Here is a 26,440-nt window from a genome sequence, read left to right on the forward strand (position 1 = left end):
CGTAATTGGACTTTAAAAGATTTGTTTTTATGGAAAGTACAAGTCAGGTAGATTAAAGTGAAACGACCGCAGGCAACGCTCTCCTGGGAAACTAGCGGGCACCAAAACACGTTTTAATGCTTGATCTCAGTATCAGAGCAACTCATTTACTAGGAGTTATAACAAACAAAAGTTGTGTCCCCAGGAGAGTCTTCAGTGGTGGATCTGACTTTTCTGTCTTTTCTCTAATATAAGTGCAATATTATAGCAAAAGAGAAATTGACCGCATGAAAAGCTAAGTGGGGTCTTGGCTAACCGGTCTTCTATGTTTAGACGGAGTTCAATTCACTTCAATTCAGTTTCAATGTGGTTTTTGTAGGGGACGTTTTTTTTATGCACTCCTCCCAAAAAAACTACCTCTGCTGAAAACATCATAGTTAGCCCTCTGTTTGCAACCTTCTTTTTTGTTTCACCTGCTACATGTCTGGGAGGAGTGAGCTTTTCTCGGAAGGTCCGGGAAGACCTGGCTGGGGGTGGGGGGGGGGGTAGTGTCAGTCAGCTGGGAGAACTAGCAACCCCTTTGTGACATCACAAAGGGCCGACTTCCAGAACAGAACAGGCAAAGGACACTCTATGTGAAACACACAAACATCCTGCGATGCTCTGTATCTCAGGCCACTGACAGGCCTGAGATACATTAGCTGTGTTGCTGCTAGTGATTATTGGTGTGTTATCACAGGGCTGCCTTTTAGCCAACAGGGTGTCACAGGAGTCAGGAGGTGGGAGTCCTGCAGCCCCCCCCCCACTCCCACTTCCTGAGAAGGGAGTCTTTTGGCACTGGAACACCGGAGCCTCGGCCAGACAAACTGACAGCACGGGCCCTACACGTGTGTTTATACATTTATTACGTGTTAACAGACTGATGGCGTTACGTGAGAGGTGCCACCTCTTGCCCACTCTCGCGCCGCTGGAACCCGAAACCTTCGGAGCGCAGGATGGGCGAGCCGCCCGTCGCCGAAAGACGTCCGACAGATTTCCGGCTTTGCGTTTTTTTGTTTTTTTTTTAAAGACGGACGAGCCGATGAAAACCTAGGCAGGCATTACGGAGGAAACGTACACACGGCGGCATCTTTAAACGTGACACCGACTTATTCCCCCGGATCGCCGCCTCGCAAAAAACGTGAGTCACGCGCTGCCGTCTCAGGACGGTGAATCACGAGATGCGAACGGCCTCATTTAGTGACTGAAGCCGCGGCAGACACACACACACACACACACACACACACACACACACACACACACACACACACACACACACACACACACACACACACACACACGGCACGGCACAGCACAGCACAGCAGCGGCTAAACATAGCAGCCCTTCTGTTGCTCCTTCTGCAGTTTTTGTGTCCTCCCCCCCACCCTCCCTTCCCTCACCCCTGCCACATCCCCTCCCCCTCCCTCCCACCCCCGGTCGCCTGCTTATGTGGGGATTGCCCCACTTGTAGGTTTCCCCTCGTGTCAGCGCGCCGGCGCCACCGCTGCTGATGCGCGGCGGTTGCTGCCGCCTGGTTGGGCGCCTCTGGATGAAAAAAAAAAAAAAAAACCAACAACGTGGGTTTGGGGTTGTGGGAAGCCTGAGTCTCTCGCCGACGCGGCGAGGGGAGGGTCTGCGTTGGAGGGCTGTGGTGGGGGAGGGGATGGGGGGGGGGGACGCCAGCGGACTGGCATTCACAGTCGAATAACTGGGTCAATTTAGAATGATGATGCTTCATGACTCCTCGGCTCGTCTCCGGCTCTTCAGCGATGAGCTTCTCAGCCATGAACTGCTTTTGCTTTTTTTTTTTCCTCCCCCCCCACTCTGCTGTATTGACTCGCAAGGTTCAAGCAAATGTCAATGCATATGCACGTACTGTACTTGCACCTATACAGTAGGCGCGCGTGCGATGCATTAAGGCCATCTGCTCAAGTGGTGCTTTTCTCCGCGTCTCGGAGGGGCTTTCACGTCTCGCATCCTTTGTCAGGTGCCCTTTGATTTCACTGACGTCCACTTGGCTTAATGTATCTGATTGTGCAGGGAAAAATAAACCTCTTCTGAACCAGGCTAAAGCTCGCAGACAGAGGGACTGATCTGATCTGCTGGGATTTTCACCCCCGCTGCCATCGCAGCCATGTGCAGGGTTTCGTCCCGAAAAAGAGAAAACACCGAGTGGGCAGCGGTGGCATGGAGGAAAAATGCCTGGTTTGATGACAGGGGTCAGAGGTCAGAATGGGCAGGACTGGTTGGAGACCAGTAGGAAGGCAACAGGAACTCAAATCACCGCCGACATTTATAGAGTTGCGTCTCTGGCCTCGGTACATTTCACCGCTGTTCCTCCCTCCAACCCTGCCGGCCTCCCGGTCGCTGCCTCAGGTTTGCAGGAAACACATTTTGATGCGTGTCTCTCTGGACGGCGCCCTTCAGCTCGCCGCCGTGCCGGGACCGGACTTTCAGTCGCAGTCGTCCCCTCTTATCTTTTGTTGCCGAGCGCCCGTCGATGTGCGCGGCTCGTGAGGCCGTTGAGGACCCTGCGCAACTTTTGCCCCCCCCCAGCCGGGCGTCCCCTCCATTGTCCTCCATTCAAGCGGCGAAGCCGTTAAAAAATGCAAGGCTGGTTTGGTGCTGGAGGAGGGCGAGGCGGGGGTGCGCGTTTGCTTAATACCGCGGCCACAATGCGGCGGATCAATGGAGACGGCCGTCATGCGAAAGTAATCGAGCTTCCGTCATCAATAATGAACGGCACAATCAACAAGGCCGGCGCGCTCCGCTTTGTGAGGCGGCTGAATGGGAGACGAGCGGCGAGGGTTCGAGGCATTGTGAGCCGCCGCGCCACTGGGCCGTGGAGAAAATGATCAGGGGGACGGCGCAGGCGGCTCCTGCTGGTTTGACGCAGTGGCAGGAAGTCGCTGGTTGGAGCGCTGGACACTGCCAAGGCGTCCAGCTTGTCAATATGCACTTTATTGACTATGTTCTTCAGATTTTCCATTGAAAAAAAAAAAAAATAGGAGATGTTTTTTTTTTTGGAGAACTAATTATCTTTTCACATTGTGTTTGTTCCATGCAACCCAGCTTTCCTGCAATGACAGGCTCTGTTTTACCACATTAGTATTCCAAGTGTTTTTGTTAACTTGCTATTGGCTCAAAGTGTTCTTTTAATTTTGTACAAAACAAAACACATATGGACACCCACAAACAAGTTTAACATTCAGCAGGATAAGGGGATAATCTGTGCGTTTTATTATTTTGCCGGGGGGGTCGGGAGGGTGGATTCGGAATCCAACATGTGCGTTTGAAACCAAGAGGAAAAAAAAACAACAAACAAGTCTGTGCTTGCTGAGCTATAGGAGGCAAATTGCCGTTTAATTACCGCCGCGCCTCCCACTGCGTCTGCCTCGACTAAACACGAGTCTCTGTTTACTACGCGGGCGCATTTAGGAGACTCGCGCTGCTTAGCGCACGACGGTAATTCCTCCTCTGTTTGTGTCTCCCCTCTCCTCCAGGTGGTGTTGGTCTTTGCTCTCAGCATCGGGGCCCTCGGGATATACTTTATAGATTCCTCCGAGTAAGTATCACCTCCGTTATCACACAACCACTCCCAAATCACTCTGTTTGTCACATCTCCGGACGCGAGTTTCCGCGTTTGTCGCGTGCGTGTGGGCATCCGCAGCCACGACGCATCGCCCGCCTGCACGTGTCCCTCATCATCGCCGCGCCTGCAGGAAAAAAACTGCAAACTCTGAAATGCAAAAGCACATATTCCCACCCCCACACAGGCAGCCGCTAGCAGTGGGCGCGCACTCACATCTGCATCTGAGGATTCTTTCAATGGGAGGCCTGTCAGTTTCCATGGCAACAGAGACGAGCAGATAGCGTACAGTGTGTGTGGGGGCACCTTTTCTCTCTCGCCGTGTGCGTGTGTGTGTGTGTGTGTGTGTGTGTGTGTGTGTGTGTGTGTGTGTGTGTGTGTGTGTGTGTGTGTGTGTGTGTGTGTGTGTGTGTTGGTTTATGCGTATCCCTGGCTGGCAGTCACCCAGAGACAGATTGCAGGCCTGGCATCCCTCCGATAAACACCGCGGCTACTTTCACGCCATTCAAACCCAAAATGTTCTTGAAAACAAATAGTTTCAGATTTATTTTCCCTCTCTCTTTGAGATTTTGTGTGTTTCTGGCTCTGAAAATATCCAGTGATCCAAACTGGGAAATACACCACCTCAAAGAAAAATGTACAAAATCTTCCATTGTGTCCATTAAGTCACTTAATAAATCCTCATTAATTTGACCGAAAACCAAATAGAATAATATATCCACTCTTTAACTTGAAGTGTGATGCAATTCATTCTTACGATGTTATGCAATAAATCTAACTACCTGCCTACTTCAGAGAGGCACGCATGTGTGTGTGTGAATATCTCCTGCAGTGCGCTACCACTGCACAGATCCCAGTGAATGGAAAATGAGCTGATTTAACGCATTTTCTCTCCGTGTGGAAGTTTGCATGTGCTTCAAAACACTGCAGTGAGCCGCGAGAAAAGGTCACCCTGAGGCGCATGTGTAGGCAGCTGTAAAATTAAACGCTGTTTCATCAAGTGTTACATACGCTGGAGTTGTCGCCGGTAATTTTGACATTTATGCAGCGTGTTTTTGTTGCGCCGTTGGCTGTGTTTGCAGCAAATACTCTTTGAGTATTGACGAGCTCCCTTGTAATTTGTCAGCGTTTGGAAACGCTGAATCATTCACTGAACTCAGAAATTATGTTCCAATTTTTTCCATAAAAATGTAAAATATTCAATATGGCTGTAATGCACAGGCAATTCTGCATTCGATCACTGAACTGCCCCCCGTCTGAATGATTCAATTGTCAAGAGTGTTTTGCAGACCCTGGACTTTTATTTTATATTCATATACATGCATATATATCTATTTTTTTTTTACACCTCCACTATGTAATTATGGTAAATGACAGTTCGTTCCAGGCTGTTGGACTTATGTAATATTCCAATTAGTGTGTGTGTGTGTGTGTGTGGGGGAAAAAAGAAATCACCCAGAGGCAAGGTACATTTTAGCACGTCTCCATATTAATGCAACATAAAGTTTACATGCAGAGCGACGTCCCGCTCATGTATGATTAGCTTTAGATTGGCGTGCAATTTATGCTTACGTCCATCTAGGGCAGAGCCCGTAGACATCATTTGGTAAAAGGAGAAAAAAAACTCAACAAAAGTGATTGGACGAAACTTTATGTCACATTCTGAAGAGGGCCGACCATCCCCCAGCTGCCAGCAGCGCAGCACTTATCATTTCTTTTACTCTTTAGCTGCTAGCCTTCATTGCTAATTCCTGCCTGAGGCCGCCGCCTTTCTCTTTTTAAAGGACGTGCGGAAAAAGAGCTTTTTCGAGGTGGATCTGAAAATACTGATCCATTCTGGGTGTAAGAATTGGATTTTTTTTTTTTTCTGTTGCTCTCAGAATGTAGCTCCCCCTCTCTCACACAGTGGTATTTCCCCCTCACGTCTCGGATGTGTGCTTTTTCAGGTTCTTCTCGGTGTCAGTGCGCTTCCCCAAGGTATTGCCCTGATCTATCTGCGCTCCCATTAAGCTCAGGCCCTCTCTACCCTCATCACCGTGATTAGCTCAAGCGTGTCACTCGAGTGTGTGTGTGCACATCCTCCCCCGGGGGGGACGAGTGATCAACCCGGAGAAGGTTCATCCCACTCTGGGGGCTTTGACATCCTAAACAGGGCCGGCCGTACTTTGGCTGCGGCAGCTGGAGCCTCTTATTCGCTCTGCAGTCGCTGTCGCCGTGTCGGAGGCTTGACATTTAATCTGCCTCCAACTGTCTGTGGTGGAAGACCTACTTTTTTTTTTTCTCTCTCTCTCTCTCTCTTTGCTACGTATGGCCCGCTAGCTGACGGGCTGAAAACCAAAAACAAGACACCATCCGAGATACTAATCTTACATGAAAATCGAACAAAATAAAAGACCCACGGGCGGTTTAAGTGAGAGCACAGGTGCTGCGGATTCTCTCCAATTTGTGCAGACACATTGAGGTGTTTCAACGAGCGTTTGCAAACCGGCGTCAACCTGTCGTGGCTGAGCGAACGTCTCATTTTGTGTTGCTCTGGCTCGTAGCGGGGATTAGATTTCTTGCTTCCAAGACACAGCCTGTACTGCTATAGCCCCGTTCTCAGCTGCAGCACGTTTATTAAAAAAGGCAAAACCCCCCCCCCCAAAAAAAACCAACATATACCAAGTAGGCATTTAGATGTTTCGATGTTTATTATCACAGTTTTCTTCATATTTGTCTTTTCTCTCCCTGGTGGCTCAATTGGTGCTCCGGGGCCGCAGATATTGACGTAAACACTCTCCTTGATTGCCGCCCTGTGCGTGGGATTCCATTTGCATGAATAAAGTGACTCATTCGTTGGCCCTTGGTTAAATGCTAAAAATTCTCCTTGGATGGCCTTCAGCCTCCTCCTGGTGTCAAAATGTTAATGACTGAAGGAATCAATGGGTGGAATGCATAGGGCACCTTTTCAATTGGAGTAATTACTTGAGCAGAGACTTGGGGTATTAATCAGGCTGCGCTGGGTCCGGCCTAATTGTTTGCTTTCTCTCCTTCTTTTGAACTATTTCCAATCCCAAAAAGTCATTTTCTTTCACCCAAATTGAATTGAATCCCCCCCCACAAATTATTTTGTCTTATGTTTCATTGTAATTGCTGTTTTTTCAACTTTTTTCATAGCACAGTTTTTCTTGTTGTTCAAGCCTGTTTTTTTTATTAATGCAGAACACATGACCAGAATCACCTTATTTCTCCAGAAAATGGAATTTTGAGTCAGATAATACTCAATATTGTGACATTGTGTACGTTGGCCAATAGTGCTTTATGGCTTTAAGATAAAACCAGCATCTTAGTCTTTGAGTATGAAATGAAACAACAGTAAAAGGAAGTTTTCATCGCAATAGCAAAGCCGCGTTTGGATGAAGGCACATTGTCTCTGTGTTGAGCCTCGAGGCACCTGCTGAACAATGTTGAAAGTGCGTGTGTGTGCACCACGGTGTACCAGGTTGCCGCCTCCCTATCAAACACACACACACACGCACACGTGCAGAATAAAATGCTGAAGAAAACACCCGTCTGGGGTCCAAGTATTTTTCCCCAAACGGTAGTTGAGTTCTTGCTTCTGGCTTTTCATACTCGACTGAACTCTGCTTGCCAATATCCTGCAGTAAAGATCTAGCCACAAAACAAACACTTGCGTGTCTTTGGAAGCGGGAAGAAGGGAATCGGAGTCACAGAACGGGTTGTCACATTTATATATGAACGCAATCAGAAGCTTGCATCACAACCATGTTGAGTTTTTTTTATTTTTTGCTTGACTTCCGAATCCGCGTCTGCTTTTCACATTATACACGGCTGATGATGCATAGCCTATTGCGTTTTGGTGCGCCAGACTGATGATGCTATTTTAGTCAACGTGAGGATGCTGCATCTTCTCCCGCCCACCTCCTAGTCTGAGCTTTAATACCTTGGCTTATTCCTCATCTGCCCCCCCAACCCCTCCTCCCTCTGCGCTCCCATAAAACAAATAGAGAGGAATGTAGGACAGGGTCTCTGCAGGCCGCTCCTGCAGGGATGCCCTTGTTACTGTTCCACTTCTTCTCCTCCTCCTCCTCCTCCTGCCTGTTCATCCACCTCCCACCGTGTAGAGGCTACTGCAGGGAGGGAAGGGCGACGCTTGCATAGTCACGTTTTCAGACGCAACGCTCGTCACCTTTGTAGACCCGTGCAAAAGCATTGTGGGTGCGCATGACTGCAGGAAAAACACCAGTTAATACCCACCCACCAACTAATGGAGTCGCACTTCGTAATAAGGTTATTCCAGTGTCGGTAACATCTCATTTTTTCCTGCTTAAACCACAAACCACTGCAACTCTGAAAACACGAGGACCACCTGTGATGTATTCGAGGTTCGTCATCCTAAAATACCAAATTCATAACACGTCATAGAGTGGCTTTTAAAACCAGTTGACGCCATAAATTTAAGCCGTGGCAGATTTATTTTCAAAATAAAACATATCCCCTTAATCCCTTGATTGTATAAACTTTCCCAACATTTATTTATTTATTTCTAAATCCAGAGAAATTCCACCGTCTGCCACACACCTCCCGCCGTTAAAGAGCTTTGGCGCTTCTGAACAATTCCGCAGTTCCCTTTAATTAATCCCGACGGACTGCGAAAGTTTAGCTTTAATTGCATCCGGGGTCGGGCCGCGCTTCAACCGTGTGACGAGGCTGAACATCACAGCGCTCCGACGGCCGAGCGGAGCAGCCCGGACGCTGTCACTCGGTGCGGGAAGAGCAGATCCCGTGCACGGGCTGCTGGAGTCGGAGCGAAGGAACCTTGCGGAGAGACGGCGAGGCGGCTTTCGCTTTGCCGCTCTCTGTTTTGCCTGCTATCAGTGCGAGGGCTGACCTCTCTATTTATCACTGTCACCATGGCAATATAAAGGCCATTCGGTGTTGCAGTGGCCCTCGCTGCCTCGGTGCGGGGCGACGGAGCTATTTTTAAACCTTCGCCGGAACGTTTGGTCAAATTGATAAACCTCAAATGAAATCGAGACAATTTTCTCACCCAGCGTACGAGTCGGCTGCCTCGGCTTTCGCTCCATTTGTTGTAACAGAGATAATGAAAAAAAAAAAAAAAAAGAAAAAACACGCTACACTAACCAAATTAATCTTTTTTTTTTTTGCATATGATGCTGCAGCCATATGGTGCACGCCATAAATCACAGTGGACCGATAGAAGCAGCATGAAAACACATCGTCCTGCGTCCCCCGAGGCTACGGCCCCTTTTAAAAACATTCCTCACGGTGAGCGGGTGGCCAAATTGGTTCGCGGAATTGCACAGCGGCTGATCGTGGAAGACGCGTCCTCGGCTCGTCTCCAGTCGACCCTCGGAGTGTTTTGTTTGCGGCGGCAGGCGACAAACGGGTCTCGATTTGTTGCTGCCAGGCAACAGGTGGCGAAACGATCGATGGCGGAGACGCTCGGAGCGGCTTCACACCTTCACGCTGCAGCGGTTCAGCAGAGCGTTAAGCCCTGGCGTGTGGGAACCGTCGGTCCATTTACAGTAATTCAAGAGAACGTGCAGTGACCTTGGGGAAATATGCAAATTGATTAGGAGCGTTTCTTTTGCTGGTCCAGGTTGTACAGTTGGCTGAGTGATGGACTCAGAGTTGAGTCTGAGGCAGAGGGCAGAGAAGCTTCATTACACTCCTGGGGTCCTTTCATGGAAATAATGAAACACTAAATTACAAGCGATGTGTTAATATATGTTTCTAATGGGAGGGAGTGAAAGACCCCTTGCACTGAGTGTGTGTGTGTGTGTGTGTGTCGGGGGAGATGATGTCTGCCCCAGCTCCAGCTCCAGCTCCAGCACATCTGTTTGTCATGTCTGCCTCGATTGATTTCGTTAATACAGTTTTTTCCCCCTTTTTGATGCAACAAAGGTGACGTTTGTAGCTTCGGTCATTTGTGATGAAATCAGTAAATTGATTCATTTGGTTCCCAGCGGTCTGGCTTCGCTCAGCGTAAAAACACTGCGGATCGTCTCGTGATCAGATGGATAAAAGCGGAGGCTTCTATTTGTAGAAAAGACGTGAAGTGTTTCCGCTGCCCTTGAAGGTGCTGAAGAACGTCTTATTTTAGCAGTGGGCCTCGACCCAAATCTGTCATTTCACTACAAACCTGGCCTTCTTCTTTCAGCCTCGCAGCCAAAACCCTCCTGCTGTGCACACACACACACACACACACACACACACAGAAAGAACACAACAACGTGCACGGCAGACATTCGGTTATTGCGCTCAAACAGGGATTGTCAGCGCATGCTCGTCTTTCTGTTTCGGGGGGGGGCCGTTTGGGTGGAGGAGGGTTGCACCGCTTATGACGCGTGACCAGAAATACCAGCAAATGAGGCTATAAATAGCTCCCTCTCAAGATGATTATGAGCTTAGCGGAGCAGCGAGGCACATATTGAGGATGGCCCGGCAGTGGAGGATGTGGCGGTGTGATTTTTCTCCGAGGGCAGCTGCCGCTGCCGCTGCCGCTGCCGCTGCCGCCGCCACCGCCACACCTCTCCTCTTCCTCCTGCAGCAGGACAAGGTCATGCGCACGCTCGCCATTGGCCGGCTGCCTCCCGCCGACCGACCGAAGGTGTTTGGAGGCCTATTTTTAGAGCGCCATCGTCAACACGCTCCTTTTGCCCTTGCGAGCGAGCCGGTCTTACCTCCACGCTCGCGTTTTCCAGTGGCAGGCAAACATTTACATCCTGAAATAGACTGCCCCCCCCCCCACCCCAAACCCTCCCCTGGCAGTTGTCCCCCCCTCACCTCCTCTCCTCTCCCCTTCCTCTCTCTCCTCCTCCATCCCCTCCTTCCTCTTCCTGTCTGGCAGGATGGTGTAATCCGCCAGCCGTGCCAGGGCCTCAGCGAGTAATAAGAACTGCGGTGGGCAGGTCTATTTTTTGCAAAGACACTGGCACCATGTGATCAGGACTCCCTGGTGGTGGCCCGGTGTGATGTGACATTGAGAGCCCGTTAGCCGGGGCGGCGCTGTCCTGCCTTGCAGGCTCTCACACAGGAACACAGAAGCAACCCGGTGTCATCTTTTCCCACCGACCTATCAGAATGATTTATGCTATACTTTCTTTTCCTTTCATGTAGAGCTACTTTTAAGCAGGATGCTTGAATCATCCTATTGCAGCAGTGTAGGGATATATATATATATATATTTTTTTTTTTTTGTCCAGAAGGAGGAAGTGGAGCTGTCCACTTACCGGCCACTTTATTAGGTTGAACGTTCAATTGCTCGTTTATCACAAATGGCCAATCAGCCAATCGCATGGCGGCAACGGGAAGCACTTAGGCCCGTAGGCTGCGGTGAAGAGGACTCGCTGAAGTTCAAAGCGAGCATCAGAATGGGGTTAATGGATTTTTTTTTTTTTTTTTTTTTTTACAATATGGGGCCTTTAGGTAAAATCACTTCTATTTATGCTCCAGCATATCTTCACTAATATAATACACAAACATTACAACCATGTTGTGATGCCTCTACTGACCAGACCATCGATCTACCAGAGATCTTTTACAGTCGTGCACTATAATGTTCCGCAGCGCCTGCTTGCATGAATCTAATAATACTTCTATAGCCGAGCCACTGTGGTGCTTGTGCAGCTGAAGGTCCATCCAGCGCAATTCACTAAGTCCATGCTTGTGGTCACAAAGTGAATGTGTTTTTTTTTGTGTATCCACGTCTGCGTACGTTTTTTTTTTTTTGCCGCCACGGTCCAGGCGGGAAGGCGAGATCGGGGCCGAGGTGCCGGATCAGTTTCGAGGCGGCCGCACGCCGGCTGAGCGCCGAGCGTCTCCCAACCCGCGTTGATGGGAAACGACATTTAATCAGCGCGAGGAGATTAGGATGCGCGTGTGATTCATGACATGTTGCTCTAACGCCCCTCGGTTCGACCTCGTGGGGTGGGGGAGTGGGGGAGGGGGCGCGAAGTGAGCAAAATAATAAAGCATTCGGCCGGAGGGCACCGATGAAATCGGCCTCGTCATGTGAAGGTTTGTGAGAAAAAAAAGAAAACGCCTCCGGAACTCAAATGGAGCGACGTTCCTTTTAACAAGCGACAGATCGCAGCCTGATGGAACGGAGGCTGCGGATGTGGATTGTTTTGGTTTGACTCCGTCTTGCGTGAGGTCTCACTCGCACTCGCTCATCCGTTAAAGTGGATGGTTGTCGTCGCGTGATGCATCGTGAGAGATGATGAATACCGCCTCTATTTATTTATTTATTTATTTATTCATTTATTCATTTATTTATTTATTTTTGTGAGCCTCCGCCGCTTCTCATTACGCCGCAATCAGGATCTCACACTGTGCCCCTATGGGCTCCATGCATACAAATGTCTACTTAAATGTTTAATGCCACCGCATGGGACATATTGTCTGTGCACCCCCATAATGGTGTGCACTGTGCATGTGTGTTCCTTTTTTCCCATTCCATACATTCCCGAAGGTCCCCTATAGCCAAAGCGCACAGAGCGCTAATGGTTTTCCTTCGACGGCCTCCCCCCATTACTCGAAAGAGCGCTACAGGCCGGTGCTCAAGTGAAGGATGCGGTTTGCGCGCTGCCTTTTTATTGCTTTTGTTGAGAGCGCCTACCAGATAATGGTTAATCATCACGAGGGTAAACACGATGATGGATTTCGCCGACACACCAGTCGGATCACGTCTCATTTGTCATCATCCGACTTGCTGCCGCTGAGGGGAAGAAAGGGGGGGCGGGGATGGGGGGGAGGAGAAGTCGGCAGTCGTGAATTCCATCCCTCTGAGTTTGAGTTTGTGTCATATCAGGGAACGTCTTCCTGGAGGTGCTTTTAATTGTCGGATGCTGAAAAATGCATGCGTGCGCGTGTGTGTTTTTTTTCTCCCCCACACATCAAAGCAGCCGCTGTCATCAACGCCGTGCTTTATTTAAACTACTGCCACTTTTTTGCTACACTGGGAAATTTCCAGATTGGTTTTGTTTTTTCATGCGCTCATTATTATCGCGCCTCATTACAACACACACACACACACACACACACACACACAGAGTTTTTTCTACCATGACTACCCCACCAAGATGAGATACAGCCCAACAAACGATCGGCTGCTACCTGTTGATGTTATGGCGCCAAGTTAATGAGAAACTTTTCTGCTAATTAGTCGGGCAACTGCAATTAAATGTGAAAGAACCCACTTTTTTTTTTTTTCAGAGGGTGGCATTTATTCCGGCTGCCTCACGTACCACATAATGGTGATAACAGTTAATTACTCTCAGCCTGTGACTGTTTGATGTGTTTTCTGCATATTAAGCAGCGAGTCACAGTGGGAGATTTTCCTTTTTTTTAAAAAAATAAAAAATGATCGCTCCTTATCCGAGCGATTTGCAATTAAGATGAGCCACCGTTAAACCCGAAAATCTAATACAGTACCATTCCTACCCTACCTAGATCCGCAAACAATGATAGTCTTTATATAGTGTCTGGTGATTGCTCCATTAGATTGCTGATGCTGCCCAGTGTATCTCTTCATGATATTGAACCTCCTAACATCTTCCTCCTTTGTTTCTAGCCCAATAGAATCCTGCCAGAACTTCTACAAAGACTTCACGTTACAGATCGACATGGCCTTCAACGTCTTCTTCCTCCTTTACTTTGGCCTGCGAGTAAGTAGTTATTGTTACGCATGAACCATCAAAAAAAAAAAAAAAAAAATCGAATTCAAAGCATCAAGTGTGGGATAGTTATCGTGCAGGCTTGAAAGAACAAAATATGAACTCAAACCCCCCGAATTAAACGCAACAGTACATCGATGCTGTAAAACGGCAACAGAAAATCAAAAGCTAATCCTCACAGCCTCGCAAGTTTTACAGCGACCGATGGCGAATTTGAAACGGCAGAGCGCTCGGCTCGCCTGAGACAAAACAAGGCGGCGGGTTACGGGGGGTGACGCGGCGTGCCCTTAAATCAAACGCCCGCTGTAATAATGTTGCCGGGGCGGCTGTCGTACCAGAGCAGCATTCTGCCGGTGTCAGGCCTGCCTCGGCGCCTGAATGAATAAATAAACTGGTAAGCAGCTTTTGCTGCCCGCCATTTGCATAACTCAGCAAGTCGGGCGAAGCCTTTTGTCATTCCAGTACAATATGTCAGCGGGAAAAAAAAAGAAAAAAAGGAGGGGCGGCGGTTGGCGGCGGCTGAGCAGCGCGACGATGTTGTTGCATTACGACGGAGCTCGCTTGTCATTCTCACGTCCTCTACCCCCCCTCCCCTCCCTCCCCCTCTCCCTCTTTCAGTTTATAGCAGCCAACGACAAGCTGTGGTTCTGGCTGGAGGTCAACTCGGTGGTCGACTTCTTCACCGTCCCCCCTGTTTTCGTGTCCGTCTACCTGAACAGGAGCTGGCTGGGTAAGTTGCTTCTTCTTCTTTTACCGCCACTTTTTTCATCCCCCCCCCCTTCCGCCCCGACCCGTCTCTTTCCATGCCCCCTATCTTTTTCGCATGTCACCCCGGCTCTTTTCGCCAGCACTATCTCACCCATCTCGGCCCCCCCGCTCCGTCTCTCCATGACCGGGAGTGTGTGCCTCCGAGGGCACGTAGCTTTGGGCTGCCCTCAACTTTGCGGCCCATCATTTGATGTGACAGGGCCGGGTTCCTCTGACGTTTTCAGGGAGCGCAGACCCAGCAGAGTGGATTTGGCCAATGGGAGAGAGCGAGAGTGACTCAGAATCAGGACACCGTTTCTGTGTGTGTGTGTGTGTGTGTGTGTGTGTGTGTGTGTGTGTGTGTGTGTGTGTGTGTTTGAAACTTCAGACTCGCTGGGAATTGGCCCGTTGAGGCGTCACACCTGGAAACATCCAGCAGCCGCGGCCCATAACTGCCACCTCTTGGCTCCGTCACCCTCACCGCACCAAAAAAAATAAAAAATAAAAACACAAGAAAACAAAAAGAGCATGTGCCGTTCCCACCGTCGTATTGGCGTCCTCGCACATGCTCCGTTGCATGAGAAGGCTGGAAAACACCCCTTCCCTGAATTATGTAATGACCTACTTTTCCTCTATGCCTTCAGAGCACTGCGGCCTAAATTGCACTGCAGGAAAAAAAGAAAAGCCACCGTCTCTGCGGCTGTGTCGTCTTTTTCTCTCTTTGTTTCTTTCCTTTTTTTTTTTTCCAGAATTTCTCCATTCCGCCATGGAAATAATACGGGATGTTTTTGCAATATGTTGTGGATTAGCTCGTTTGCTAATCCACTGTTTCCCCCCTCCCGAACACTGCTGAGTGAGATTCCACGGCCTCTTTCTTCATCCGTCCAATTTCTATGACCGCTTTTTTCCCTTTGAGTTCATCCCAGCTGCTCTTGGATCAAAGGCAGTTTTACATCCTGTACGAGTTGCCAGTTTTGATCACTGGGCCACAAAGACACCAACAGCTATCGACGCTAACACATACGGCCGGTTCAGAGATGTCTGTCAGCCTCGCGTGTCTCTGACCTGTGGGGAGAATCTGTGCAGATGCAGGGAAAGCACACAAACTCCCCTGGAATTGAACCCACCACCTTCATGTTGCTCAAGGTTTCTTCATCACAAATTGGGCTGTGAACAGAAACCTACATTTGCGTAGTTAATGTGACATTTTGACACGTGGACCTGACGTGGTTTATGTTTTGCGTGTTAATTTCACGATTCTGTTGATCCTGCTGCTCGTCTCTGGTCTGCTCAGATTCCATTCACAGTTCGTGCTTGCGGTTTTAAAATTCTGTTCCAAGTGCAACAGATTCATGCGAACTCACTGGTGGTTCTTTCTACCTTCTGCTTATTTGTAAAAAAAAATGAGCATTTGGTTGCAGAACTCGTAGCGAGTTGGCGGAGTCAATATCAACAACATGATACAAACAGACATCATATAAGCATCTACGCTGCCATAGATCCCAGTGAGCAGAAGGGTCCTCCCCCCCAGTACAAACACTTAAAACCCTTTGAGGCGACACTCTGAGACTGTTAAAAATTTAATCCGCGACGGGCAAGAAATTTCAAATGAGCCCCTGTAATGAAGCAGATACGCTGGAGTCAAGTCGATCCGGTTTCTGATGTTTATGATGTAAGGTGTCCTCATCTTGTTCCCAGAAAGCCGCGGGTGCCGCAGCCTTGATGAGGATGATGAAAGGCTGAGAAACGGCGCTCTGGTCTGGATGCTGCTTGACGAATAAATTACCTGTGATGGTTAAACATCCCCGCATCTGCGGCTGAAGTGGGAAGCCGCGTGCTCGGATGAGAGTGCAGTTTTATTGTTTTAGAGAGATGCTCCAGATTCCAGAGCTATTAATAAGCACTTAATTATTTCTCTTCCAAGTGAAGTCTGTGGGAATACAAGGAGCCTCTGAAGGAAGTCCAACCGCGAATCGTTGGAACTTCACCCTCCGCTACGTTGTACCAACGATAGTAACTCCTCCTGGCGCGTCCCATTTAAATATTGAGTATAGCCGCTTGATTTAAAAGGGGCGATACGTGATGCTGTGCTGAGCCCCAGTTATAAAATTAACAGCGTGTAGACCTGCGGCCGGCTACGGCGATGCTTACCGAAGCTGCTGCGGCTTCCAGAAAACTAATGGGCCTCTAAAAAACGTCTGTTAACATCCAGGCCGTGTCGTGATTTGCTGCCTTTATCCTGCTCTGTTGAGGGACTGCGAATGTACAGTAACCGGGTCTGAGAACAACAATGCGGTTAATTAGTCATAGTGACTCCAGGCTTTTTATTCTCGTCGGCAAAATCGGATGACGCCGCAGCTTCCCCAGATATATACGTCTTCATCCGCTTCCGGCCTGACCGCAATCCCCTCCCCCAACAATCGATAGTCCCATCCGTAACTGCCGCTGCTTTCATTTGGTTAAGTGTGTCCAGCCCCCGCCTAACAGGCCTCGTGAAAAGGAGGCCGGGGGTCAGTTTGAAGCAAAGTGCACTGTCCCTCCTCAACACCACCTCCCTCTGGATTGATCACCTTTTCTTTCCGTCGACTGCAGGGCAAGGCGCTCCACGGTCGGTGTAGTGGATCATAACCTGTGCAGCAGCAGCAGCAGCAGTGGGGAGGTTCACTTCACTCCTGCTTTAATAGGGGGTTCCAGCCCCGTACTGTGCGCGGTGGACGTGCACTGTATGGGCTGCTCGCGTTCCAAGTCGTGCTCTCTTTGCCTCTGCCAGTTGGACATTGATTAAGAGGAAGGGGGAGCGATGTGCTGCTGCTGCAGAGCTTTCCTGTTAAATAAATTAGCTAAAAAAAAAAATGATGAAAGGTTTTTGTCGAACTACTTGGGGCTTCCCAGTGAGTTTTATCTTTTTTTCGGGTAGGCTGTGCGGGGGATTCATTAACCTCCAGGATTTGTTGCTGCTCATCAGCTTCAAGCCATGTTTAAAAACTCGTCATTCCCAGTTTCGATCAGCCCAGAAGTTTTGAACGTGTGTTTCAGCAGAAGTTTAGTCGAATATAAGAATCTTAAGTGCAGCATATCATTAAAAAGTAATTTGCAGCAGCGTTTTTTGATGTTGGGCGGCACTGAGAGCGCACAGCCGCTCGAGCCTCAACCTGCTACTGCCGCCTGGTGGCGCTTCGGTGTACTGCTTGTTGATCTCCTGCGTTTTCTGCTGAAAAGACTCTTCTGGTACCTGACGTGGTGCTCGTGTTGTCCCTTTCGATCTCTGGCAGGGAACCTGGGTGTACTTGCAGAGGACGGGTCGAGATTGATCTGCAGGAAGTTTAAGCCTCTTTGCAGCAGCCGGGTTCCTTACTTACACGTCTCCGCATTGATGCAAAGGCAGCGAGGAGAAAAGGAAAATTAAATGTGTTTATTGTTTGCATGCCGTCCCATCGAACGTGGTGGTTTTGTAGTAATAATAATATGATGAAAAAAAATCTCTCTTGACGGAGGGAGGTGCGTGTGTCTGTCTGCGAGGCAGCGTCTAATCCCATCCTGGCTGGGGCCGACTGTTAGTATTATCCCAGATGAACCATCCCAGCCTGCTGATTGATGAAAAGTCCTAGCGGACTGCTCGGCCAGTACATGTGACAGGAAGGCCGTGACCTGGCTTGGAAATCCTCAATGAAGTCAGAGTGGGCACAGTGCAGAAAAAGCCCTCTTTTTTTTTTTTTCAATGAGCAGCTGGCCGGCTGAGGTCCTGGCATGTGTGGGAAAGAGATTTTCTCGTACACGGACACGTGTTGTTGTTGTTGTTGGGTTTTTTTTTTCCCTCCATTGAGCGTCTGTGTGCACATGCAAACACACGCTGGCAGCAGTAGTACGAATGAGAGAGAACATTGACTCTGCTTATAACACATTGATTTATTATAAATCCCTGCTTCATGCGCGCAGAGGCAGATGTTCAGCGACATAAACACAGTGATTGCCTGCAAACGTTAAGTCATTCTTATACTTTGGGTTCCAAATTTTACACGACATCCCATTTAACAACTCTATGTACTGTGTAAGTATAAAGGAGAGAAAAAAAAATACAGCATCTCAGATGGGGACCAAGCCTTGTTCTGGCCTCACATTTGTTGTTCCTCTGATCTTGATTGTTTGGAGTATAGGCGTCACGATACTTGATCCAGATTGTCACACGTTGGACTTTTAAAAGTCTTACAAAGGGAACATAACAAGAAATTATTCATTCATTCATTCATCATTCATCTTCTATACCCGCTTATTCCTATTCAGGGTCACGGGGGTCTGCTGGAGCCTATGCCAGCTGTCTTAGGGCGAAGGCAGGGTACACCCTGGACAAGTCGCCAGTTCATTGCAGGGCCACAACAAGAAATAATAATAAAAATGACCTTCTTTGACGTTTAAGAACCAAAGAGTGACACACATATCTGGTCAGTATCTGAAAAGTCAGGATTATGATTGGATTAAAACTTACCTGAAAAATTACTTTTATGCGCTCTGAGGACTTCTTTCCGTTTTGTGACGCTGTTTTATGAATCCAACCCATACAAACAGTTTAAGTACATTTTCAGAACCACATATGAAGCAGATCTGACGTGATAATCATCAGCCGCAAGCAAGTCTAACCACTATTAAACTTCGGAAGGTCTTGTCCGAGTGACATTTTATCAATTCTTAAAAAAAACAACCAACAACAAAAAAAAAACAAAAAAAAAAACAACCCAGTCCACTTCTGAGAAATTGATGCTGCAACCATGAGTCCAGCTGAACTGTCACCAACTGCTCATTGCTGGAGAGCTGCCTGATATTTCCCACTGGAAACAAGACACTCATTTTCAACTCAAGATTACTGTTTGTTGTGTTGTTCTGTATTATTTTCATTTTATCTTTATCTTTGCTAATCCCAGGAGGGGTTCAGACTTTTTTATTTTTTATTTATTTATTTTTTTGGAGAAGAGGGAATTCAACACTGGCTCAGGGCACCCTGCAGAAGGGGTTAAGAGTAAAGCAATAAATGAAAGACGAGTTCATCTGTTTGGGCTTGTAAGGATTACAGGTACTTTGGCAAAATGAAAAAAAAAAAAAAAATATCCCACCTTTATCAGAGCCCATATTTCATCCGCAGAGTCAGAGTCCCTTGGAAATTGCTAAAACAAACAAGGAAATTCTCTCTCTTTCATCTATTCTGCTGCACTTGCTTTTCCCCCCAAACACTTCTTGGAAATATTAGGAAATAAACAACAAACACTTCATTTTTTCCCCCCCCACCGCTTTGGCACTGGATTATCTCTCGTCATTTTCTAAAGGTTCTTCTGAAATCCTGGGCTTTTATTTATTTTTTGCCTCCCCTCCTCCGGCTGTTTCATTTTTAAAACCTAATCTCGGCAGCGAGAAAGGGTAATTTTAAGGGAGACGGAATTTTTTTTTTGTGGGAAGAAAATGATCCCTCCTCGGCTGCTGGTGTACCGGCGCGCAGAGAGCAGCGCTCATTTGGAGACGCTCCCGGAGACGTGGAGGCGGAAGAAGTCCTGCGGCGATCTCTTTCAGAACGGGTACAGGGTGAGGCAGGGCCGTCCTGGGCTGGAGGAGAAAGAGAGGCGCACGGGACTGTCTCACTCTGTCTGGTCCTGTTTGTGCCTCCTCTGCAACTGGGGTAAGGGCGTTCTCTGCTCTCTGCGCTCTCTGCTCTCGGTGCGCGCGCGCGCTCACACAACACCACAGTGAAAATGAAATGAGAATGAAACTTTGGTGGTTTGTTGTTGCAAACTCTTTTGCTGGCGGTGCGTCGGCCCTCGCGTTCAAAATCTCGGAAGAATTCAGCTGCTCCTCCTCGTGCGAGCTGGTGCGCGGAGGTAAAGCGCAGGCGTTCCACGGAATGAGTCGCGTTATGTAAAAAAAAAAAAAAAAAAAAAAAAAAGACAAGCAGGCAGGTCGTCCCATTGTTCGGCGCTGTAATCCCCCCGGTGAGCTGCGGCTCGGCTGCAGACTGCGGCGGGTGCAAAGTAGGCCACGAAATGTCACTTTGAAATTGTTCCAGAGCAAAGTTGGAATTATCTCCTCCGTGCTAACGACGTACAGAACGCTGCTGAGCTGCCTTCACACAGTCAGGGCTCTGGGTGAAACTTCACCTTAGATGCTCTGTGCAGGTGTATTCACTTTGATCTTCTCTCAACTTTCAAATGCCCAACTTTTTTTTTTTTTTTTTTGCAAATCAAGCTGTTTACTAATAAACCAAATGAAAATCAATCACAAACTGAAGTGTCTGATCCACGAATCCATCGCTGCATTTTCTGTTTCCCAGACAATTATATGTATTTAAAAATGCCTCTTCATTACACCGGTCACATTTTGACACACGACATGTTAGAAACAGGACATAGCAACTTGTAGAGACATTGACACGTTTCCCCAAAAGCTAAATTAAGACCGTAAAATGAATTATAAAAACATGTTACAATGCATACACATTGGCGTGTGAACAACATTTGCTACTGGAAAAAGGGCCAGTTTCTGTGGCGCGGCGCCAAACTCCTCGAGGAAACGCTCAACTTTCCCCGTCTTTGCTTCTTTCTAAGAGATATGCCTACTTTGTGAAAATATTCTAACTTCATTAATCCCCCTTTTATTCCTTATCTGCCTCCCCCTCTGTGTCGTAGGTTTAAGATTCCTGAGAGCGCTGAGGTTGATACAGTTCTCGGAAATCCTACAGTTTCTGAATATCTTGAAAACAAGGTGGGAAATCAAAGGAGTTAACTTCACTTCTATTGTGTTTTTACATATTTCACTCATGTTGTTTGGTTGTTTAGCCTTGGATTTTTATTTTGTTGTCTGTGTTGAATAGTGCGATTTCATTAAAACATTGAGCCAGATTGACGTTGCGCTTATTCAACATGACTCAACTAACCCGCAGTAATATGCGTATTGAATATTTATAAATCCCATCATATCAGACTGCTTCTCCATCTTGAGGTCACCACTGTCAGTTTTTTTTTCTTCTCCCAGCCGTTTGGCCTCTGAAAGATTTATGGTTTTTCTCCTTTTACTCAGCAATTCCATCAAGCTGGTGAACCTGTGTTCCATCTTCATAAGCACATGGCTCACAGCTGCTGGCTTCATACATTTGGTAAGTGGACAGATGTGATGTGAGAGTCAACAGGCTCCAGTGATCAATGAGCCAGTGATGATATCAGTATGATATCGGTAATGATCATGAACGAATGCAAATGATTAAGAGGCTTTAATGCTAAATAAAAAAAATAAAAAAAAGTAATTTAAGAGTTGAGTAAGGACCTTCAAGAATAAAACATTATGTGGATTTTTGATGAATAAAGGATGGGCATACTAATATAAAGTCAACTCTTGGTGTTGTAATAAAGTAATACAATTTATTTATAATGCACTTTTCATTCAAAGGAATCTGAGTGTTTTCGATACCAAACAAATATTTATCATTTCTTTTGTGGCCCGTCGTCCTTTCTTTTATATTCATAAAACACTGTGACGCAGTTGCAGCCCCGCTCAACTCCAGTCTTGCCACTAGATGGCAGCCTAAGCTCACGATGCAGTCTGTCTCAACCCTAACAGTGCATGCAGTAGCTGGAGTGCATTCATGCCTGGTCGTCCTTCCCTCCTCTCCCCGGTCTCCGTCTCAGGTGGAAAACTCAGGGGATCCATGGGAAAACTTCCAGAACTCCCAGTCGCTCTCCTACTGGGAATGTGTCTACTTGCTGATGGTGACGATGTCCACAGTGGGCTATGGGGATGTCTATGCAAAAACCACACTGGGGCGACTGTTCATGGTCTTCTTCATCCTCGGCGGTTTGGTAAAACCAGGCTTTTCTTTCTCCCTCTGACCTCACCCCTGCTCCCCCAACAAATCCTGCCTGACCCCTATCAGTTGACTGTCGAAATGCTAGAAACTGTTCTTAGGTTGTAAATATATTAAGAATGAACTTGTACGATGCAGACATAATGTAATTTTACTATGATATGTATCAGTAAATGTTAATTTTTGACCGGTTTCCTCATGTGTAGCCGACTGTATTTTGCCTCAGTACTATGTGCTCCTCTGTCTCCTCCCCTCCTGTGTCACTCCTCTATCTGATGATAGTGTATTTCAGCTCCTGTCTGATAATGTTGTTGTTACTGTTCTCTTAAAAGCAGTTGCGGTTTCAGGACACCTCCCCCTTCCTCCCGTGTCTCTTATCCCACAATTCCAACAAACACAGCGGCAGGGAGATGAGGCTTAGGCCGGCCTGACTGTTGCCATAGCTCGCGCACCTGCCTTCGCGCCTCTCGCTCGTGCCGCAAAGCCAGCGTCGTAGCACGGATGCGCAAACCACCGAAAAGAAAGACCCTCCCATTTCCTCATCTACGGAGAGTTCAAATAAATGAGTAGTAATATTCTGTTCCCTCGTGAATTTACAACTCTATTTCTCTTTTAGCTAACGACGTGCTAATGCATGTGGCTTCTGTTGGGCTCAACAGAAAAAACAAAACAAAAAAACACCTGTAACTTCGGTATCGAAGTTATGAGTAATGAAGACATAATGAATATCATAGAGCAAAAAACACTTACTTTAAAGAGAAATACTCTGTATGCGCCTCCTACCTGCAGAGGGCATCATTAGCTAAACCGAGAGGATGAGTTATGTTAAGAGAACGAGTTGTGAAATCGAGAGGAGTCGTTACATCGTGGGAACGAAATACAGAATGAACAGATGATGAGAATCAATGAGAACAAGCTATTATTGTTTTCTCTACCTGATACCAGGGTAACTACATAGCGTAGAGATGATGCATATCCCTCGACCTCGCTGGGAATATCGAGAAAGAGTTGCTAAATCAAGTGATCGAGCGGCTAAATCGACAGGACAGTTCCTATATATCGAGGAAACGGGATACGGAATCGGGAGAACAAGGAGTCAGTTCCAGGGAACGTGCTATTAAATCTTTCTTTACTTGATACTGGGGGCTCCGTGCGGCTCAGACCCCATTATTCAAAGGAAAATAAAGAAAAAGAAATCGATGACACAGCCAAGTGAGTGCGTTATGCCGTTACCATCGCTATGCGCTGATGACATGCAGCTGTGGTGACGTGCGCCGCTCGCGTAGCGTGGCCATGGTGATAGGTTGTGTTTTGCTCGGTGCTGAGTGCTCTGGAAGTCTTTGGGCTAGTACTTCAGCCTGCTTCCTGTCAGCAGCAGCAGCTTAATAATGACCTCAGGCCGGAGATATTTTAAAGCTCGGGATCACGTTCAACTCACATCACTTCACTTCGCAGCCACTCCACCGAGTGTTAAGGTTCGCTTCCCAAAGTATGATTAAAGTATCCCGTTGCGACGACGCTTCTTTGATGTGTCGTCACGCGTGCGGCCTTTCGAGGTAATGAGTCGGCGCCTAGCGCGAGCGCGTTCGCGAACCGCTACAGTGATACAGTGAGTGAAAGGCGGAGGCGGCGAGGAGCTAGGCTAAAGCTAATCTATGCAAAATGCATTCAGCTCATTTTCCCGCCCAAGCAATGAGTCTTAATGTGTTTTGCAGCTGTGGACCATCAGGTGGGCCTATTCAAATCAACCTGCCAGATCATCTGTGTTTGTTGGACAAAACATGGCACATAGGTTTTTTAATATCCCCCGCTAGCTATTTTTTAAAAAATATATTGCTTTCCAGAGATATATCATATTTTTGGTGCTTTCACAGCCTGGCTACTCATCAGCTGTGACAAAATTCTCACCAACCAATATATGAACTTCTTCGTAAAGCTGTACTTTTAACCTGAAATGGGCAAAAAAAACAAAACAAACAAAAACAACTTCCAAATTTTAAATTTCTACCCTGCTCTCTCATTTTCTGTCTTTTAGCAGGTCTCTTTAAAACAACGAGAGAGTTTACTCGATTCCCAAACCAGATTAATCACCTCTCTCCTCAGAAATCTGGATTCATGCACCAGCTTCCCCACTATCCACTCTGCGGCAAAGTAGTCTCTTTTTTTTAGTCTCTTCTCCTGTCTTCTATCTTCTCCTTAGGCCATGTTTGCCAGCTACGTCCCTGAAATCATAGAGTTAATAGGAAACCGCAAGAAATATGGTGGTTCCTATAGTGCGGTTAATGGGAGAAAGTAAGTATTCCAGAAGGTTCTGCTGTTTTGCTGTGTGTGGTAGAACCCTCTCTGCATGCCTTTTTTTCTTTTTTTTTTCTGTTCCATGCATGTAGGCCATGTTTGCTCGCTACGTGCCAGAAATTGCTGCTCTCATCCTTAATCGGAAGAAATACGGAGGGAGTTATAACTCGACAAGAGGCAGAAAGTAAGTTGAAATGCAGACAAGGTGTGGTTGTGTGACTTCAGTGCGCCCCACTCAGGTTCTAGACACTGAGCTGCTCGGTTAACTTGATATTGGTCGGGGCAGGGGGGGAGAGAAAACGGTGAAAAATTCTAACGTCATGTCACACTGCGCGACTGGAGACCTTGGCCATCATAGGACACATTCTTGTCTACTGTATCTGTCTGGGCCCTTCTTCTCCTTCTTTTTCTTCTTCTTCTTCCTCTTCTTCTCCTTCATTCTCCGTCTAATTGCTTCCGTCTTCCTCTAACTCTCCTTCTCTTCCTCAAGCCATTTGTGTGCCGTCCATTCTCTTTCTTTGTCCCCTCGTGAAAAACATCCTGTGTTGCGCTTTGATTTGATTTGGAAAAGAGAGCTTTCATGACTACTGCTGCGCTTTCAGTGTAATGATGATGATAATAACGATAATGATAGCAATAATCATGCCTGGTGCTGCCACGGAACATTTTGTCATTGGTTTATTTCTGATTTTGTTCCAATCTCAGACATTCTTACCCATAAGGATGACTGATAATGAAAACATAACGAGTGAAAATGTGAGAGAATAGTCATGAAACCCCTACTCTCCGCTCACAGAGGATATTTTGTTCCCACAAGGAAGTAGAACGAGTGAATAATCTGCAAATGCATTTTTATTGGTGGTCTTTGAGCATCATCAATCTCAATGACTGTTGCAGGATACAAAATTCTTTAGTTTTTTTTTTTTTATTTCATTTTGCGTGTGCTTCTTTATTTGTCGTTGCTGTTCTAGTTTTTTTATTTGCTTTGCATGTTTAATGTAGCTCTTTATTTTCATTACCAGCATGTCCTCTATGACCTGCAGTCCTGTGGCTTTTTTTTTTTTTTTTTTTTTTTTAAAGATGATTGCAATCCTCGGTTAAAAAAAAAAAAAAGCCACACCCTCAGGTGTCACTGCTCGCCCCATCGCATCATCATCAGTGCATGACACGTCTCTGGCCCTGATCTTCAGTCAGCTCCCACACCCTGAATGCTGGATGCCTCGGCTCCCTTTGGAGGCTCTCAATTGCTTTTGGCTTGCTTTGCCTGCTTCCGGTTCTTTGGTGCTTGCCTGGTTTCCCTTGTCCGTGTGGTGCCGGAGTTTGTCTCCCGGTCCTCTTTGTCTTTTCTGTGTTTGTATGTGTGTTTCTGTGTGTGTGAGCAGCCTCCGGCAGCAGAGGCTGCAGTGCCCTGCGGGGTGCCTGTGTCTCTGTGTGTGCGATACTGTGGTCATTTCACTGTGCTGTACAGGATTACCACAGTTCTCGACGTGGTTATTTTCCACCCCGACCCTCTTCCCTCTCCCAGCTCAAACCTTCCTGATGCTCAGCACACAGATTATTTTTAATCCAGTTGTGTTGTGTCCAAATAGGCAGGGTTTTTTTTAAATTTCATTTTAATTTTGATTTAATTTCCATCCCCCCGGTGATTTCTCTTTTCCTCTTCTTTTATTCTCTGGCACTCAACTTCTGCTACCACACAGTCTCACACTCCTTCTCCACTTTGATCCCTCCCTCTGGTTTTAGTGCCTCGATCCACCAGGGCAGATTCTTAGAAGCCATCAGTAGAACAGGGCATCTGAAGGAAAGAAAAAAAAAATCCCTTTTGGTTTTGCGGATAATGCTGGCCTGTCACAGAGATAAGATTGATGAAATGTTATGTTTGGCCGGCGACCTCGGTCGTGACTCAGAGATGCGTGTTGAGAGAAGCCCTTGTCAAAACTGAGAATAGTTTCTCCCACACACTTTATTTTCTCCCTGCGCCTCCCACTTCCATTTCTCCCTCTGCCGAGGCCGAAAAACATGTGGCAACAATAAGAAGACACCCGGCAAACACACAAGTTCAAAGTGGCCCCAGGCTTTTCAAATTATCATTTAGACTTGCATGAGTTGGTTGTTTATGAATATGGGACCTGACACGTAGACAAAACCGTATGGTCGTGCGGCTTCCAGGACGGCCATCGGGGGGGGTTTAGTCATTTAGCAGCTGTCGGCACAGCAACAAAAAAAAAAACAAAACAAGGAAAATCCATGAT

The 26,440-nt window shown here is 47.2% G+C and overlaps 1 protein-coding gene across 10 annotated transcripts in view; it reads left to right on the forward strand.

Annotated features, from left to right (window-relative positions):
- The window catches only part of LOC142896649 (calcium-activated potassium channel subunit alpha-1a), a 127,404-nt gene that overhangs the window by 53,740 nt on the left and 47,224 nt on the right, over positions 1-26,440 (forward strand). For all 10 annotated transcript variants that reach the window (XM_076038447.1, XM_076038445.1, XM_076038446.1 and 7 more), the window contains exons 3-9: positions 3,523-3,584; positions 13,207-13,300; positions 13,928-14,039; positions 20,722-20,797; positions 21,113-21,188; positions 21,718-21,888; positions 24,094-24,185. In XM_076038447.1, the coding sequence (XP_075894562.1) occupies positions 3,523-3,584; positions 13,207-13,300; positions 13,928-14,039; positions 20,722-20,797; positions 21,113-21,188; positions 21,718-21,888; positions 24,094-24,185 (683 nt within the window). The remainder of the gene's footprint in view (positions 1-3,522; positions 3,585-13,206; positions 13,301-13,927; positions 14,040-20,721; positions 20,798-21,112; positions 21,189-21,717; positions 21,889-24,093; positions 24,186-26,440) is intronic.

Source organism: Nelusetta ayraudi, unplaced genomic scaffold (assembly GCF_046127955.1).
Source record: "Nelusetta ayraudi isolate G7.1 ecotype Tasmania unplaced genomic scaffold, CSIRO-AGI_Nayr_v1 ptg000056l, whole genome shotgun sequence".
Classification (NCBI taxonomy): Eukaryota; Metazoa; Chordata; class Actinopteri; order Tetraodontiformes; family Monacanthidae; genus Nelusetta; species Nelusetta ayraudi.